This window comes from Meleagris gallopavo, chromosome 10 (genome assembly GCF_905368555.1).
Source record: "Meleagris gallopavo chromosome 10, MGAL_WU_HG_1.1, whole genome shotgun sequence".
NCBI classification, from domain to species: domain Eukaryota; kingdom Metazoa; phylum Chordata; class Aves; order Galliformes; family Phasianidae; genus Meleagris; species Meleagris gallopavo.
In genome coordinates this window covers 23,579,157-23,596,403 of record NC_139413.1, presented here as the reverse complement: position 1 = coordinate 23,596,403, position 17,247 = coordinate 23,579,157, and the positions used below count along the sequence as shown (strand labels likewise).

The window sequence follows — 17,247 nt, the reverse complement described above, 5'->3', positions numbered from 1 at the left end:
AGATTGGAAGTGCTTATAACTTGGTGATTAAACGAAGATATTAAATGGGGAAAAAAACTCACAGCGTTTGAAGGTTGCGGAGCATTTAGAACAGGGATATGTATTGCAGCATGAAAAAATATAGTATCAAGAAAGAGCTTCCTGACAGGAAGGTGCATTAAAGTAACAGTATTATCCCAAATGTCTTCAGCTACTTGAACAGATTTGTGCATGTGAACTGAACAAACCCATGAGGCAATGAATGCCTTGAGACCTACCTCATTTGGAAGCCTTAAAATGAAGCCACAAAACTGTATAATATATTATGTACAAACAACAACCAATCAGGAGATGAAATACATTACTCTGAAATATATTTTAAAATTTCTGTAGATGTTCTGCCCCTCCTTTACAACCTCAGAGAGTAAACAGGCACCAATACTGCAATGTGTAACAACAAATGTAGGGAAATAATTTGCATGACAGAGCCAAAATTGTGCTGACAGTAAAATCAAAATATGTTGTTTCTTTTATTGCCCATATGTATTCAATTCCATTCCTTCCTTTATAATCACGTATTCAGTATGGATGCTATTTGTTATTTCTGCAGTCACCTTTCAAAGCCTGCACTTTCTTCATAATAAAACCTTCTCAACTTTTACTAATTCTCAATATAAACATGGCCACTAAAAAGGGGAGACTCCTCAAGCAGCAACAAAGTGCAAACTACACACTGGAAAGACTGAATTTCCCAAGATCCAGTAGGAAGCAAATCTTAGTGGGAGATGCTGGAGGTTTAGTGCTTCGGAAATTCAGTTTCACACACGTGGAAACAACATCCTGTGACAACTTGTTAGCTTTAAATGACTTATTTAGTCTTCATCTCACTACTTAGAGCTCTGGAGTGTTTGACAGATGTGCAATTTTAAACAGCTGAAATTAAGAAATACAAAATCCAGTAAGAATTTTTTCCTTTGTTTCCTTCAAATCTATCACTGCCCATCAGCAAAATTTCAATGAGGCAAAAGAGGATCCAAACTTTCACCAATTGGTACTGAGAAGTATGAGTACACAAAAACATTTTTTGTCTGGAGCCTTAGGGAGAAATTGTTCCCCTGCAATGGGACTCTTAACTTACACACACATCAGCAGATGGTTGAAATCTTGATATTTTTAAAGCTCTGATGTTTTCCCAACAAGACCCCATGTTGTCTGGACCTCTGTCTGTGCTTGGGAGTGAAAAAAAATGATAAGAAGGAAGATATTGTATGTTTTGAAAGTTACTGTTTCAGAAACTCTCTTCTCTTGTACAAGACTTCTCTTACAAAGGGTGGATCCATTCACAGCTGTGACTATTTCACAGAACAAAAGTTCTATTGGAATCATGATTAAAAATCATAGAAAGAAATTCTTAGCAATACTGCATGTAGTCTGGGAGTCTGTTCTACATCCTCTGTAGTCCCAGAATACGTACTGTAATATTTGCATAATTATCCATAACTGACAGTGATCTACAATTCATATAACTGAAGCCTATATAATACTGAGTGAATTTAACAAAACAAACAAACTTTGTATGAGACACACAGCATACATTTACATTGACCATAAAAACTACAGAGTTCCACAGAGGATGCTGTATACCAAAATATCTCAGCACCAGTATCTTACCTATATTTTCACATTTTCACTTTACAGACATACATTTTAATACTGTGCTAGCATCATTACAATTTGCTGGATGGCAGGGATGTTAGTTTAATAATATGCTAATAGAAAATACTGTATAAGACCTTAGTTTTGCACTAAAAAAAGCATACATACGATTGCTGACTTGATATAAAATGCACACAGATCAAGATTAAAAGCATGAGATGTTATGTGACAATATTATTTACAGCAGTATCTGGTATACAACACTATATACCAAATACTAGCAATCTTCTAAGACATTTAGCTACTCAGTAGTGAATACAGCACACATGATATCACTGTAAGTCAGAGACATATTACAAAGGTTTTATCTTAATAACTAAAGATGAGAGATTTCTAGATTTACCACTATCAAGTTATCAAATATTCAGCAGTATTTAACTTCATAGTACTGAAAGACTGCCAGAGTGCCGCATTCCATTACTGCATTAGCAGTTACCTTGCATTTTATCAGCTATCCTTGGGAATAGTAGATTTAAGTACTACTGTTAGCTCAGCATTATGAAGGCACGTTTATGAGGCTTAATGCAGTGAAAAGCCAGAGTACAGCAGCAGCATTTAGGAAGAACTGTAGCACAAGGAATGCAGATTCCAGCGACAACATGGTGTATAATAAATATTTATCATCAGAAATATTCACACAAACACAAAAGGATTAACGATAATTTGCATTTCCAAAGCACTGATTTAAAAAATATGTACAATATATGCTACAGAACTGTTTCAGTTTATAAAAATTAATAACTGCTTACATGCTAATGTGCCTCTTGGATATTTAGTTTCCAGCTCTATGCAAAATAATTTCATTCTTCAGCTAATTCACGTAAGAGGAAAAGCAAAGGAACTAACAAACATCAGCCGAAAATTATTTTAATCAGACTTCCCTAGAATTCTAACATCAGGAAAAAAAGAAGTTATCCAGACAATATCATCACAGTATTTTGTTCTACTGCTGCAGATAAAATCATTTAAGGAGAACATAACAATGATAATAGTACCTTACCCTTTCTACCGGTGAACCATAGCATGCAATGACGAAACATAGCAGTGGCAGATGGCATTGGTGTTAGTAAATGTGAATAAAAGGATAATAGCAGAGAAATGGTGACTGGCAGACAAGACACAGAAATGTAGATGAAATGAATGCAAGCTGGTAAATCTTGAAGCAAAGCTCCACCTTTAAACCAAATGTTGCCTCTAGTCTCCTCATAATTGAGCATTAAGTTCTATTTGGATACAAATTGCAACCTGCCGACCAGTCTTGATTCTCTTCATATAGAAACGCATAACTGTATCTTGATAACGAAGATCAGAAACGTTCAGTAAGCAAAACCCATAATCAGAAGCCCATTACTTTCTCCCAGTGAGTGATTTATTCTTTGTATTTTAGATCTCCAAATCCTGCCAGAATCAGTCTCTTTCTAGCATATATGTATCCACTGCAGATGTAAATCCCTGCCTAACCTGCAGCACCCCTGGATCCAGAATGTTCTCAGCGTGCTCATTTACGCTGTTCTGTTGCCAAACATTTAAAATCATCCATCAAATACAAGTGGAATCTATTACAGGAAAAAAAAAAACAATCTCTTCTGTCAGCTCACCCTGAAAATGGAAGGTTTTCTGATCAACAGTTATTGTGAAGGTGCTGTCGTCCTCATCGTCTATACCAATCACAGCTCCCTGTGAAACAAAGAACAAAATCCTGATAAGGCAAGCAGTGACATCAGCAGCATACACTCTATCACTACACCACTGGAATTTAAAAAGCCTTGACTAACTGTAAGCACACCGAGTACTGTAAAGAGCAGATTCCCTGTTTAATCAAGGATTGTCAGTTCCTTAATAGAATACAGAATTAAAAAACAATATTTGTAAAACTTAGTGATTTGCTGGATGATAATGCAAATCTTTTACCTTTGCAGTGGTGGCTTTATCCTGCAGCATCACTAATAAACAATATTCTACTATTCTCTACTACATTTCAACTTGTATTTTAAAAAGTGGGGAGCAATACTTTTTAAGTGTTCTCCATGTCTAGAAAATACTAATTTGCTGCTACTCTACTCTCCTGACCTAATTTCATCTACCAGTCTAAAAAAAATCATTCCAGCAAAATGCATTTGTCCCATGTTGTGTCAGTGGTACACTGCATGCTGTAATTCTCAGACCCCGAGTAAATACCAACAATAACTCAGTGGGATGCATCAAAGGCTGCTAGCTTTGTCTTCCTATTGGTGGTGACATCTCAGAAGGGAATGTGAAGATTAGATAAAGGCGATCTGTGCTCAGCTATTTCCAAATCCATCCACTTCTGCCGTCCCTAACCCATTTCCCCCTCAAAAATACATAACAAATAGCACAGTTTCATCCAGGGGAGGAAGACACTGAAGCCTCTGTCAACTCCAAACAAATTATGACATGTAGTTCAAGGTACCTCAAAGATCCCCAAAGGATTTACTTAATTTCTTTCCTCCTTTTCCAAGAGATCCAGCATCACATTCTGTTATGTCCTTCCCCCCTCCCACAAATCAGGAAGACATCCCTGGCAGGTGGATGTATTTAAAGGGTACATCCTGCCCTTATTGTGCAAGTACACCACAAGTAACAGTAGCAACTTGAGTCAGCTCCAACAAGTGTCAGCAACAGAGGAGGGGCTGAGCGCTGGGCTGGCCAAAACATCAGAATCAGTTTGGTACAGATCTATGGGAGGGGGATCTCTGTCAATTTCATTTGCACATGTTCCTCACAGCTCCTCTATGTCTGCCTGATGGCATCCTTTTGCTGGGCTGGCAGCAGGTACCACAGGGTAGAGGAAGGAAGGAACAGATCCTACACAAGAACAGCACCAACCATGTGTACCTCAGGACTATAGAGCAGGCAAGAAGAGCTCCAGACATTTTCCCCTCCACTACCATTAGTGCACCAGTTAAGTTCTCCAAAAGCACATTTTTCAAGGACAGCTCTGCAATCACTAAACAAGAGGCACCTCAAGAAGCACAGCCTACCCAGGGTAATTCCGAATACTTTACAATGCATTACAACAACCAGATGACTACACATTACACACAGGTCACTCCAAAAGTAATTTCTCCCATTTATTTCCACGGAAACTACAACAAAGAGCACAGTAACATTGTTTGATAGAGCAAATTCTCAGCTACAAAACACTATTTTTCAACAGTCACTGCCATCAGCCCTGCATTTTTGCCAGTGATGAACAAGAGCCTGCATGCCTTGCTCATAAACATTGCCACTGCTGAAATGCACCACCCACAGCCTCACTGTGCTCACTTCCACTGTTTGGTCTCCATAAACATTCAGCAAGCGTTGATGAATTGTTTCCATATGGAGGAATTCAATGACACATCTTTGCTTCATATCCATTTCCATGTCAGACATCATTTTGTCAGACTACCCCTCCACTGCCATCTGTCACATGGCAACAAAATAATATTGGAAAGAATGCTCAACCTCTGCTGCCATACCACCAACATCTGCCTCTGGCACATTCATGGGCCAAGGCAATAAAATAGGAGGCATTACTTTTGGAGTAAATGCCTTGTATTTGAGAACTACTTGGTAATCATGCAGTGCACCAGTGATCAGCCAAAAGCATTTTGCTTACAGAAAGCTTAGGCAGGATTTAAGCATCGTACAGATGGCATAGATTCTTCTATGACCACACCTTCCTAAATAATCCATGACAATAAAAATAAGACAGAATTTGAAGGTGAAACTTCAGAGCCTACAAAGCACAGGTATAGAACAAAAAAAGGCAAGGAACAAGCTTTTAAAAATGCATTCCAGAAAAAAAAAGGAAGTACTTTAGAAATCACATGTTTGTTTATGTTCACACCTACAGTTACAAATCAACAATTACTCTAAACAGAAAACCTCTTTGATAGAATTTCACATTGCAGAAGCCCATCTGTTCAGGTCCTGGTATTGTCATCTGCCAGAAGAGCTGTGTTACAAAAGCAGAAAGGCCCCTTCCTCCCTCACAAAAAAAACCAAGAAAGGAGTCAGCAAATCTTTGCAAAATTCCTAAGAGTAATCTGGGGTGGGAACATGGTAGATGGGGAAAGAGAGAAGGATTCTTTTATCTTAAATGCAAGTAAAAATGAATAATGCAATGTTGAACAGATTGTTCACTTTTAATACTTCCTAAAATGACAGGCTGATGCCAATCTCCACATTGACAGGCTCACAACACTATTAAAACAGACGTGGTTTTTCAGACTAAATTTTGCTACACAATGCAAAAAACAATTTTACAAATCTTTAGAAATGTAACGTTGCAAAAAGTTGTTTGAGTTTGTATCACCCTTAAAGAAGTTATAATCATGACACCAATACACTAAAAAGCAAAAAGTGCAATAAAATCATCTGAAACGCAGATGAACAGGGATTCTCTGTATGAACCTAACTAAAGTTGTTGGGACTCTTTTAATAGGCCCATGGGAAGATCACAAAGTGTTAACAACAGAAGGAAGGCATAACTGCAATTAAAAAAGACAGAGCTCTACTGCAACACTCATCAGATTCTGTGTCAGGCCACAGATCACCTTCTCTATATTTCTCTTCAAGACTCAAAATGTTCCCATTCATGTCCATTACCCTTCTGACCTATCCATCCTGTTTAGGTCAGCTCCTAACAAAGCATACTGGAGCCAGAAATTCTCTGAGCAATGGGGAAAAAACAGCAAGAGAAGTTTCTGAAAGCAGAAACTGAGCTCACATAAAGCCATCACAGCATTCCCAGCTCACTTCAGTAGCGTCACTTCAACCCACACAATGTCCCAAGGCAAGACAGGGAACACTCAGCTTTCCTACTTCCTACCTCAGTTTCCCCAGTTTTTATCCTCTTTCAGCAGACATTTTTAAAATTTCTGTCCTTCCCTTTCAAGAACTCCAGTACTTTGCCTTCCTTCTGTACAGACAACTGGTTGTGTGGCATTACTACACAAGTACCCAGAATGAAGCACAGTCAGGTGGTGGGCTTACAGCATTTGAACTAGCAGAATGAAGGACACAGGAACAGAATAAAGAAAAACCAGAAGAACAGAAAGAAAGCAGTTTTGCAATAACTTCTGTAGCTGTAGAACTTACATATCTTTATATTCACATGAAATGAGAACTGCAAAAAGCAATTTTATTGCAGCATTTTATCATTAACCCATAGTACTTCATCCTATGATGCTTTTTAGACAATGTATTAAGCACATAATGCTTTTATACAATATCACAGAATAACCCGAGTTGGAAGGGAGCCATAAGGATCATCAAGTCCAATAACAGAATGCAATTAGCCTAGCATGTCACTTGACCTCTAATGTTTTCTTTCTTTAAATACTTTTACTACTTCAGTGTTTTGCAGATTCAGCAACAGAGCAAAACCTCAAAAGTCTCCTTGCAGTTCTCTCCCCTAGATATTATCCACAGTGAGACATTAAGTACTAAAGAAAATATACTCACTCTCAGTCTAACACATCCTCGGCGTGATCCTCTCATCATTTTGTCTTTTGACTGAAAGAAAGAAAAAACAGAACACTGGATTAACAAATTTAGTAAGAATTGCAAGGAGAAAGTTGTTCAAGACAATCAAGAAAGAAAAAAAAAGACAGTTTGGTATAGTGTTTTATTGACTGATTGAACAATCCCATTTACAAAATTAGTTCTGACACGAAAGAGAACGCAGCACCACAGCATGAAGAAGTTCTGCTTCCAGACATAAAAACACAATATCATGCTTCAAAAAGTTCTGTAGGTATTTTGAAGAAATACTTAGAAGATGCAGACCACACCTTTATAGAAAGTAGGAAGATGAGAAGAAAGTCATTTATTAGGGAAAATTGAAATTGGCAGAGTACTGATTTACATCTTCCTCCCTTCCTGTCCTTGTACAAATCAAATTATATTTCTGTCAGAAAGTTTTCTGTATTTATCATCCCTTATATACAGATGTAAGTGTCATGTTTCAGACAAGTTTCTGACTATTTCCTAGATATTACATCCTGCTTTTATTCCAAGAGTTAGAAAAGTTGTGTTTATAGCCATTTAAGTGATCAGATTCCAGATCAGAAAACAGGATTCCTTAATCTACAACCAGGACCTAAACATGTAAATTACTGAACTTCTTCCTTACTGTCTCTGTTTGAGGCACAGTCCATCTACTTATAGATACCCAACCCACTTCTAGATTGGAACTGTTCTAAACTTCCAGCTATTCCTACCACTGATAGAGTTTGTCAGTAACTTTCCACCAATATTTTAAATGTTTTCATATTGGCAAGCTCAAGCAACATTGGCAAGCTCAAGTACCATACACTCTGATCCTTTAAGATAAGGGAAGAAAAAGGAAACATTATGAGGAATCCTAAATATTTTGCCTTCTTACAGACACAAAACATGTTCTGTTTTTCAGTTACTTCCCCTTCAGGTTTTGATTTGATGTATTGCATGCCACTGCAGCCTTAGTTACAAAGGCATTCTGGCCCAATACAGCCCCTTCTCTGTTACCACCCTGATAGCCAAACTGCATTCATTCATGTCATGGAAACTTTGTTACCTCTGCAATCACACGAACAAGTTCTCTTGCTGTCACTTTCTGAAACATTCTCTTCTTTCCAACTGAATACTTCATTCTGGACAATATATGGCTGTGACTATGACCAGCTCTATTTTCACTGATGCTACTAGACAACAAAATCAGATTGATCTTAGTGGGAAAAAAAGACAGGAACCAGAACTATCAGTCTTCACAGCAATAAAATACTTTTCATCTGCCACACGTTTGAGAGATATAGCTCCATTATAGCTATATTACAGCTATTTCTTTCGTGGAAATCATGAAGCAGTCACAGCAAGTCCTATTCACTAAGGGTAATTTAGAATACAGCGATGCATGGAAATTGCCAGGTCATGGCCTGAACCAATGGCTGAGCACCAGGTGAGAAGGCATGGCCAACCCAGGGAGCTTGGGTGTACACAATGCACCTGAGTGACTGGAAGGGGTGAAGGCTAAGTTCAGTCCTGCTCACCCTCACTTAAGGTTGGCAGCCGAGGGAGCAGCGTATCCCTAGAGACTGCACTCCTCTTGAGCTGTCACTGGTTGATGGAAGGAGTGAGCTTATGTTTCTTTGTCATCTTCTGTCACTCTATAGTGCTTATACCTCAGTAGAAGGCACTGCTATCGCCTTCTTTTGCCCCACAATAGTCAGAACTTCAAATGAAGGAAAAGTTTTGTTACTAGGGACACAATTCACTAAAGTACATTTACACGCACGGTTTTTTATGCTCACTGCCAGGAGTGAACGCCTGAAATGGGAGAACACTACCGAGAGCTTACTGCTCCCTCTAGTGGATTCCAGAAGAAATACTGGCATGAGCTCAGCAAGAAAATAATACCTAGGCTGAGGATGCACCTCCAAATGAGCAGAAGGAAAGAGGAGAAGCAATCCGGGCAGCTGGCAGAGCAGAGTGCAGGCAGGCACCAGGTTTGGTCCTGCTCAGGTTCTGGAAGCAGCTGAGAGCAAGGATGATGTGAGCAATTCCTGATGCAATGCTGGGCAGAATCCTAACAACCCTGACTTTCTTTGCACAGATTGATTAGAAACTCAACCACAAAAGGTGCTATAAAAGCCTTTACTTTTCTTGCACATCACATTTTAATGGAGTGGAAATCGAGTTTAAACTTTATAGCGCGTAATGTTCTTAGTCTGCAAAGAGATTCACAAGATAAATCACAGGTTTGGTGTGGACCCATATACTGAACATCTCCCCATCTTCAGACACAGCTTTAATTGGCTCACATGATTACAGTGAAGCAGCAAATCTAATTCACTCTGAAGGAATGAAGCACCTCTCCCTCTAGTATCCAAACTGAAGCATGCAGCTATCCTCACTAACTGCGCTGCGCACTCTCAGAAGGAGACTTTTACTCACTGCTGCAAAAGAGGACTTTAAAACATAGATCAGTTGATTTTCTATATTTGTTCCTCTCTCTATTCCCAGTAGGTTTTTACAAAAAGTAAAACTTGGACAGCTACCCCTCAAAGCTGGAAGTTTTACCTGTTGGTTGAAAGGGAGAACATTAGGCATGGATTTTCAATATGCCCAGTGCTTGATCAAGAATTCCTAAATAAATAAAGCATCCTATAACTGTTCTGAGGAATGGTTCCATTGCTCTGAACAAAATCTCAAACAGCAGAAAAGGCTCTAGGAATAGGTGTTAAAAAAAAAATCACTTTTTCCTTTCTTATTATATATAAGTTTTAACACGCAGCTATCTTTTTTTCAGTGATCAGTTTTAAAACTAGTTAAATTGACATTTCCAGTTAAATCTCCATATGCTGTGTACTGATTTTGATGATAACAGACTTGAATAGGTTACAAGCAGAAGGCAACAAAAGATAAATCTCAGCTGAAGCTCAAATATAAACTCATAAAAACAAACAAAGATATACAATGTTACTGCATGGAGATTGTATGTATTGTATGGATCTGCAAGAAAAAAAAAATCTGTCCTTCATCAGTTTCTTTTTGACATTCACACAGTGAAGTTTGATCAAGTACTGAACTGACCTAACATACATTTCATGCCAGCTACATCTTCTTCAAGAAATGAAAGGGTCTATTTAAAAACAAAGAAAACTGAAACAAAGTTAAGATCCCAAACCAGCCCTCCCTAAGGCCTTCAATCCCCCTTCACATCTTTAGAACTATTTCATTTGCTTTCAGCTCTTGCATGGGAAGATTAAGATTTCAATATATGAAATCCCATTGCTGTCTGCCTCCAAAACCTCTCAGGCACAGGCTCTTGAACAAGAACGCTCTTGACACGGTGCTGCCAAAGAAATCTCTAAGGTAAGTACACAGATGAGCAATAACATCACTTATTTCTCTTTAGGGAGGAGGAATGTCAAACAAGGTCTATTTATAAACACTGTTTTTTGCAGTTTAACTACGTGTACAGAAGCACTTGTGTAACAGCTATTGTTCTTGTCAAATGCTAAGGCAACACTCATTATTCAAGCCAAAATAAAACGTGACAAATCGAAAACCCCAACACACAGCCCCCAGACCATTCACTAGCTCACCCTCTGAAAGGAGGGCCTCCCCAAGCACAGAGGCAGCAGTGACATCTAACTGCTGGGGTTGGCGGTGCTTACAGAGTGCTACTTTAACCATTCTGGGTCAGGTAAAATTTACAGAAACAGTGGCAAAGACACCCCAAAGTTGCTTGAGATCTCAACTCATCTCACTGCGTGCTCTGAAATGAAAACCAACTACAGGCAGCTGCTGTGCCTAATGCTTTGACTTTTGTGGATAGTCATAAAGCAGGAGCCAAAAGCTCAGCTACCCCTAAACAACGAGTAGAAGCAAAAGCTTCTAAGAAGCATGGTACTTCTTACGTGTTTAGAGTCCCAGTTACATTAAATCAACACATTTCTCACCTGACAGCGCACAAGCATGTATTAATTTGCACTGACATAAAGGCTGCAACAACTGACTTCTAGAAATTACGCACATATTACAGTTTGCTTTTTGAAAGGAACATGTAGGCAGCTGAAGATGACAATGAACACCAGAAAAGTTGCCTTCTATCAGCTGGAAAACTTTAGGATTGAACTGCTTTTAGCATTTTCTGTAAGTAGAATCTTCAGAACCACAATTAGCACGTTACTTGCATGCTACTGCTTCACCAAACCATCCCATTTTGGTTCAGAACCTGCATGAGCACCCAGTTCCACTTATCACATCAGTGGAGCAGACAACACAGCTGACTTTGGGAGGGCAGGTGACATGCAGTTCTGAGTGCTAATACAAAATTACCCCATCAGATGCTGTTAAACAAATCTGAGCAGGCACAATATATTTATAGCAGATGAGAAACACCACAGACATGCAGCACAAAGTGATGATCAGGTATTGGGAGAACTGAAACCAGACACATTGTCTAAATACTGAAGAGAACGGTATTAATGAAGCATTACTGAAATGGTGTCACACAGACATCACCTCTCTTTGTTTCCAGGAAATAAGTACTGCTCAATTCTTTGCATGAATATACTCCCCAGGAGGAAAATCCAGCACCAATCATGAAACCCTAGCTATCTGAGAAAGAGAAAAAACAGATTTCTGAAAGACCACATTTCTGATGATACTAAAATCTGTGTAACTGTAAGGGGTCTTACATTACAGACAGAATTATGGCAACCGATTGATTTATTACCGTCTAATTGGTGATTTATCTCCCAACCTTCAAACCCCCAGGAAGAGGTATTACCACATACCTAAGACCAGCAGATGGAAATACCTGCCTCTCCTTTTCCCACACTCCTATCTTGTAGGGCACAAAACTTACACAGGCAGAGTTATTACATATGATGAAAAAATATTTCCAAGTTTAAATATATATTAATTCCCAGGAATATTCTCACATTATAGAACTATACAGTGTCTATCAAATTCCTTATGGATAATTTTCTCTTTATAAAAAGAGTGCTTTAAAGGATATACAAGGAAAAGCCATACCTGTGTATTTTAAAAGAGCACTGTATGCTAGATATCCAGGTAGGAAAACATGCATAGGAACACAGGATAAGAATGACAAATTGGTATGCATTTTGTTTGTTATAAGGAGTCCATTCTGTAAATTATAATCCTGTAAAAATTTAGGGCATAAAGACCTTTGAAACACAGTTAAAACTAGGTAAATAATTCAATCTAGTGTTGAGTAACAGCCACCTTAAGACTTGTATCACATCTGTAAATTCAAAATTATCTTCTTATTACATGTAGTTTGCTTAGAGCTTTGTTTGTTTTTTAGATTCAGAGCTGTTTGCAGTGCATGTGACAGACCAAATTATTGCAGAAACTTCATCACATCAGCTCAGAATGGAAAGCAGAGACCTCAAAAAATATGTCTGTACAAAAGCAGTTTTTTTTCCTACTTTCCTCAGATTTTTGCACAAAGCTGTTGACTGAGAAACTGTATTTGGAAAAAGCAGGAAAATATATTCAACTGAAAGTCTCTTAATATCGGGGCACTGAGCCATGGCTCCAGCTTCAGAGGCATCATTTGAAATCAAGTTAGTGAGATTTGTTTTCAGTTTACCATCAAGGAAAGATTCACAAAACCGTGGCAAAATCTGAGCTTTCCTCCTTAACATCTGGATCATACACTCCACAATCAGTTCTTCAAGGCAGCACAGTAACTAAGTTGCCAAGCAGCAGAAATCTTTTAAAAGCCTAAGAAGAAAAATGCTGTTGCAACATCACAACTGCTTCCTCCTACCAACTGTTTTCATACAGACTTTGCTCCTGAAATGGTTTAAGCATGTGTTTTAAAAAGTATTTTGATGGAACAACTAACAGCAACAACAACAACAGAATATCTAAGCATTTAAATCTATTGTTTAGGAACTTATCGGTAGGAGGACTACAAAATGGTTGGAGGCTATCCCATTTGGTTCCAAAAATGTACACTACGGAGCTGTCGTACAGGGTACTTTTTTCTTTCAACCCTCAGTCTCTACTCATGGCAGCTGTAAAGTCTGCAGCAGTTCCAGCAATACCTCAAATAGCTATGAAGTTTTAAAGGACTTTAAGGAACTGCCCTCCCTGTATCCTGGCCTTGCTGTTAGCGCTGTTCGCACAGCTACGCCAATTCAGCTTTCCATACAGTTAAAATATTTACTTACAGAATACAGATGAAACAAGAATTTTAAATCAGACTTTCAATCTCAAGGGGCTCCCTGGATTATTTCTACAGGATCCCCAAGGGCAATCACAGCTAGGGTTGCGTATTTAAGACAGCACTGCTAGCAGAAAATACAACAAAAAGCAAGTTGCTTTCACCTCCCTTTTCCTCCATAGCAATTTCTTTGTCTTCACATTCTCTGCCAGTACAAAGCCAACACGTTTTCACATTGACATGCAGAAAGAAAACTACAGAATGAACTCAACTGAAAAAACAAATCAGCAGAAAGTTGTTTCTCAGCTGTATTCCAGCTTAAGGAACAACTTTACAACTCCTGTGACAACAGAGGCAATCTACTTGCAGGCATTTCTTTTAAATATTGCCAGTGCCTCCAGCTACACTCTGAAAAAATGCAGTGTTTCAGTAGCCTTGCATTTGCTGCACCTCTAAGAGAAACAGTGAATTCACAATCAAAGAATGTTAAAGGAATGAAACAATCTGTCAAACCACTGGCCAAACTGATCCAAAATGGGACACAGTCATTTATTTCATATTTTGCTCCTTAAAATGAAAACAAAACAAAAACAAAAACAACAACCATTTACTGCTACTAGACAAATCATTTATCTGAGCAAAACCATGTAAAGATGATCAATACTTGGATGGCAAGCTCAGGTCATACTCTCTGGAGTATATCACTCATAAATAAATTCACACAAATACAATTATAAGCAAAACTGAGGATGAGAATTGTTGAGAAATGTACAAACACAAACTGCAAACTACAGAAAAAGAAACAGAAAAGAGCAAACTTGACGTAAGAACTTTTGCCTTACTCCTTGAAATCTTTTATCACGTCAGGAATGTGAATGTAATTTAATTCATTTGTTCCTCATGTATGTATTCAAAACATACGTAGGTTAATAACTGCTATAATAGCTAGCAAAAGAAAAGGCATACTAATTTAGGTGCAATACTACAGTACAGTAGCTCTCTTTAGATACTCTTTCCACATGAAGAGGACTCTTCTGCAGCCTATTCTACACTATTATGCAAGAAGATGAAATACAACCATACGAGGACACGCCTAGGAACAGATCTACTCTTTTGTACCGCTCACTAGAGAAAAGTTCAGCTGCATCAGACATGAACAGCTTGTAGCTTTCCACAGCTCCCCTGCCAAAGGCCAGCTGCCTCTTGCACCTGCTGGAGAAGGCTCCTGCGTGCACAAATTTTTGGACTGAAACAAGCTAAGGAGTCTGTAAGAGGTGACAAGAAGGTAAAAGTAGATGAGTTAACCATAAGCTATCAGCCAAGTTGTTTCCAGGTGCACACCTATGCAGCCAGGTGGAAACAATCTCAACATACCCCACCCATGCATTATGAACATCAGGAAGGGCCAGTTTCAGGCTCAGAATCATGCAGCTGCTTCTACACACACAAACTGTATTGCTTCAGGCTGAAAGGGCTCAGAGCAAACAGTGCTTAGCTGCATGCACTTCATCACACAGGTAAGCTTTTATTTCAAAATACAAGCACACATACACAGCAACACAGGCAAAAATCTCTGAACATCTATTTCCTACACAAAGTTCCCAAATTCCTAACATTCCTAATTATTATTGCTTATTCAACACAATCTTGGAAACTACCATTCTAAACTGAAGAACTTTGCAGACCAACACAGAAAGCATTCTGTAGAAATGGTGACTCAGTGGCACAAAGCAGGAAATGCGGTTTGATCTTCTGATCCCAAGTAGAACTTTTAAGGCAGAGAAAAAGAACATTTTAATATGAGAACTAAAAGTCATTATAATAACAGAATACATGCTAAGTTATATTGACGTGTAACGTGTACGTAGGGATAGCTAACCATTGGAAGCAATGAGATTTCAGAACTGGCATTCATTAAACTGGTAAAGACAACAGAAAGTGGCTGCAGTAACCAGAATTATCATTCACCGGCCGTCAGTGACTGCTTCTATTTCTGCAGCTGAGCGTAAAAAGACTTTGCACCTTGGACCTTCACTCAGTGATTCATCTCAAACAGCCGACATACGGACAGCCATTAAAAAGCTATAAAGGCACCTTTATTTCTCCATCATATCCCAGATGCAGGTAAAGTTTTGAATTAGTGCTGCTTTAGGTTTTATAACTGGTTTATGCTGAGTTATCAACTCGTGGTGCTGGGGAGCTAAGCTTTGCCCTAGCAGAGCCGGAAACTCAGATTCAGGGAGCAGAAGTTTTACACTTACTCGTACTGTGAAAGTATTTGTAAGAATGCCGTTTTTATAAGTAAGAAGCTGACCAAGACAACAGTTCAGCACTTAACAGAAAAAGAGGCAAGAAATGCACTGTGTCACTGCTGTTCCACACACTTCGCGTTCAAAAGTGGGAAGTCCTCGAAGGAAACAAAGTCAGCGTCGAACTGGAAGCGCCCTGCTGCTGAGGCAGCGAACTGGGCACATGGCGATACCGCAGCTGTGGCAGAGCACCCAGGCACACGGCTTTGAAGGAGCCTCTACAGGCCGCCACGGAACGTCCCTCAGTGCCAACGGCCGCTCCCGCCTCACGGCCCCGCCCAGGGCCGCCCCCACCCCCGCGCCTACCGCCAACAATAACAGCGCCGCTCGCCCCCACCAATAAATTTCCCCGCAGCGCCACCCCATTGGCCGTGCCCGCCGCCTCTTCCTTCTCCATTGGCCGTGCCCGCCACCTCCTCCTTCCCCATTGGCCGCCCGAGCGCTTACACCGCCCCGCGTCCCTCCCCGCCCCCACCCTGCGCCTCAGCCGGGCTCCCGGCTCCCCGCCCGCCCGGCCCGCCGCTGCCCCTCACCGTGTAGTAGGAGAGGAGCCCGGCGTTGTAGTCCAGCACGAACCAGCGGTACTGCCAGCCCTTCATTACATTGGTCCATTTGCTCAGCGGGCCCTCCATGATAGACGCCATCTTAGGCACCGAACCGGCACCGCCGCGCGCACCGCCCGTGCGATGAGGGGAGCACAGAGAGACACGGCGGCGGCCAGGAGGGAAGGGGGCGGGCACGCAGGACGGGGGCGGGGCCAGCAGCCACACTGCCCCGGGGGGCGGGGCGGGGAGAGGGGCGGGGGTTGCGCGCGCAGCGGGCCCGTGCGCAGCTTGGTGGGGTGGGGAGAAGGCGGGAAAACCGCCAACGGCTGCGGCGTGGCGTCGTGAGGCGGGCGGGGCGCTATGAGGAGAGAGGGAAGGCGGAGCGCAAAGAGAGACAGGGAGCTTGAATTTGTGAGTGTGAGCAGTAGGGCTCCCCGTGAGCCTCGGGAAGCAGAGGGCGAGGTGCGATGGAGGGCTGTGTGGGAAGGGCGTGACGCTCTGGTGCCTGGGTGGAGGAAAAGGGTCGTGGAGGCTGATCTTCTGTCAGTTTTCCTTTTGTTGTTGTGTTTGTCCCCGCGCCTCTCGGTTTGCTTGACCTCTTGGTCTGACCAGTTGAATCCAAGTGCCCGGGTCTCCGTGACCAGCGTGTGTAAAAACATCCAGGGTGCGAGGTGAAAATCGCGCTCGTTGGCACCAGTCACCTTATAAGGGTAACTCATCAAAACAGCACACAGCTTTTCTGCTGGCTGCTCCAAGAATGTGGAATGCATTCCCCTGGAGCTGTGAACAATAGTAAATCTCTTGTTAAATGCGAGGCGTGTTCTTTGGCACTGCTCCGCTTGAGCATAAATATGTAACTTCAGCTGTACTTCAGCACAACATCTCTATTTGAAATAGAGATACTCATGCTCCTCCTTAGGGATAGACAACATAGCAGCAGAGTATTTGTTGTGTGAACCTTAAAATATTTAGGGAATAACCTTTTTTATTACTTATTTCCAAG

At 40.6% G+C, this 17,247-nt stretch overlaps 1 protein-coding gene across 3 annotated transcripts in view; it reads right to left on the bottom strand.

The window, feature by feature from the left end:
- Nucleotides 1-16,466, bottom strand: part of OSBPL9 (oxysterol binding protein like 9) — a 58,225-nt gene extending 41,759 nt beyond the window's left edge. For 2 of the 3 annotated variants that reach the window (XM_085232052.1, XM_085232056.1), the window contains exons 1-3: nt 16,233-16,466; nt 7,168-7,218; nt 3,294-3,372 (exon numbers count right to left, since the gene is read on the bottom strand). In XM_085232052.1, the coding sequence (XP_085088178.1) occupies nt 3,294-3,372; nt 7,168-7,218; nt 16,233-16,343 (241 nt within the window). In that variant the 5' untranslated portion in view covers nt 16,344-16,466. The remainder of the gene's footprint in view (nt 1-3,293; nt 3,373-7,167; nt 7,219-16,232) is intronic. The other variant, XM_085232054.1, reaches the window with a different exon arrangement.
- Nucleotides 16,467-17,247: the final 781 nt, after the last annotated feature.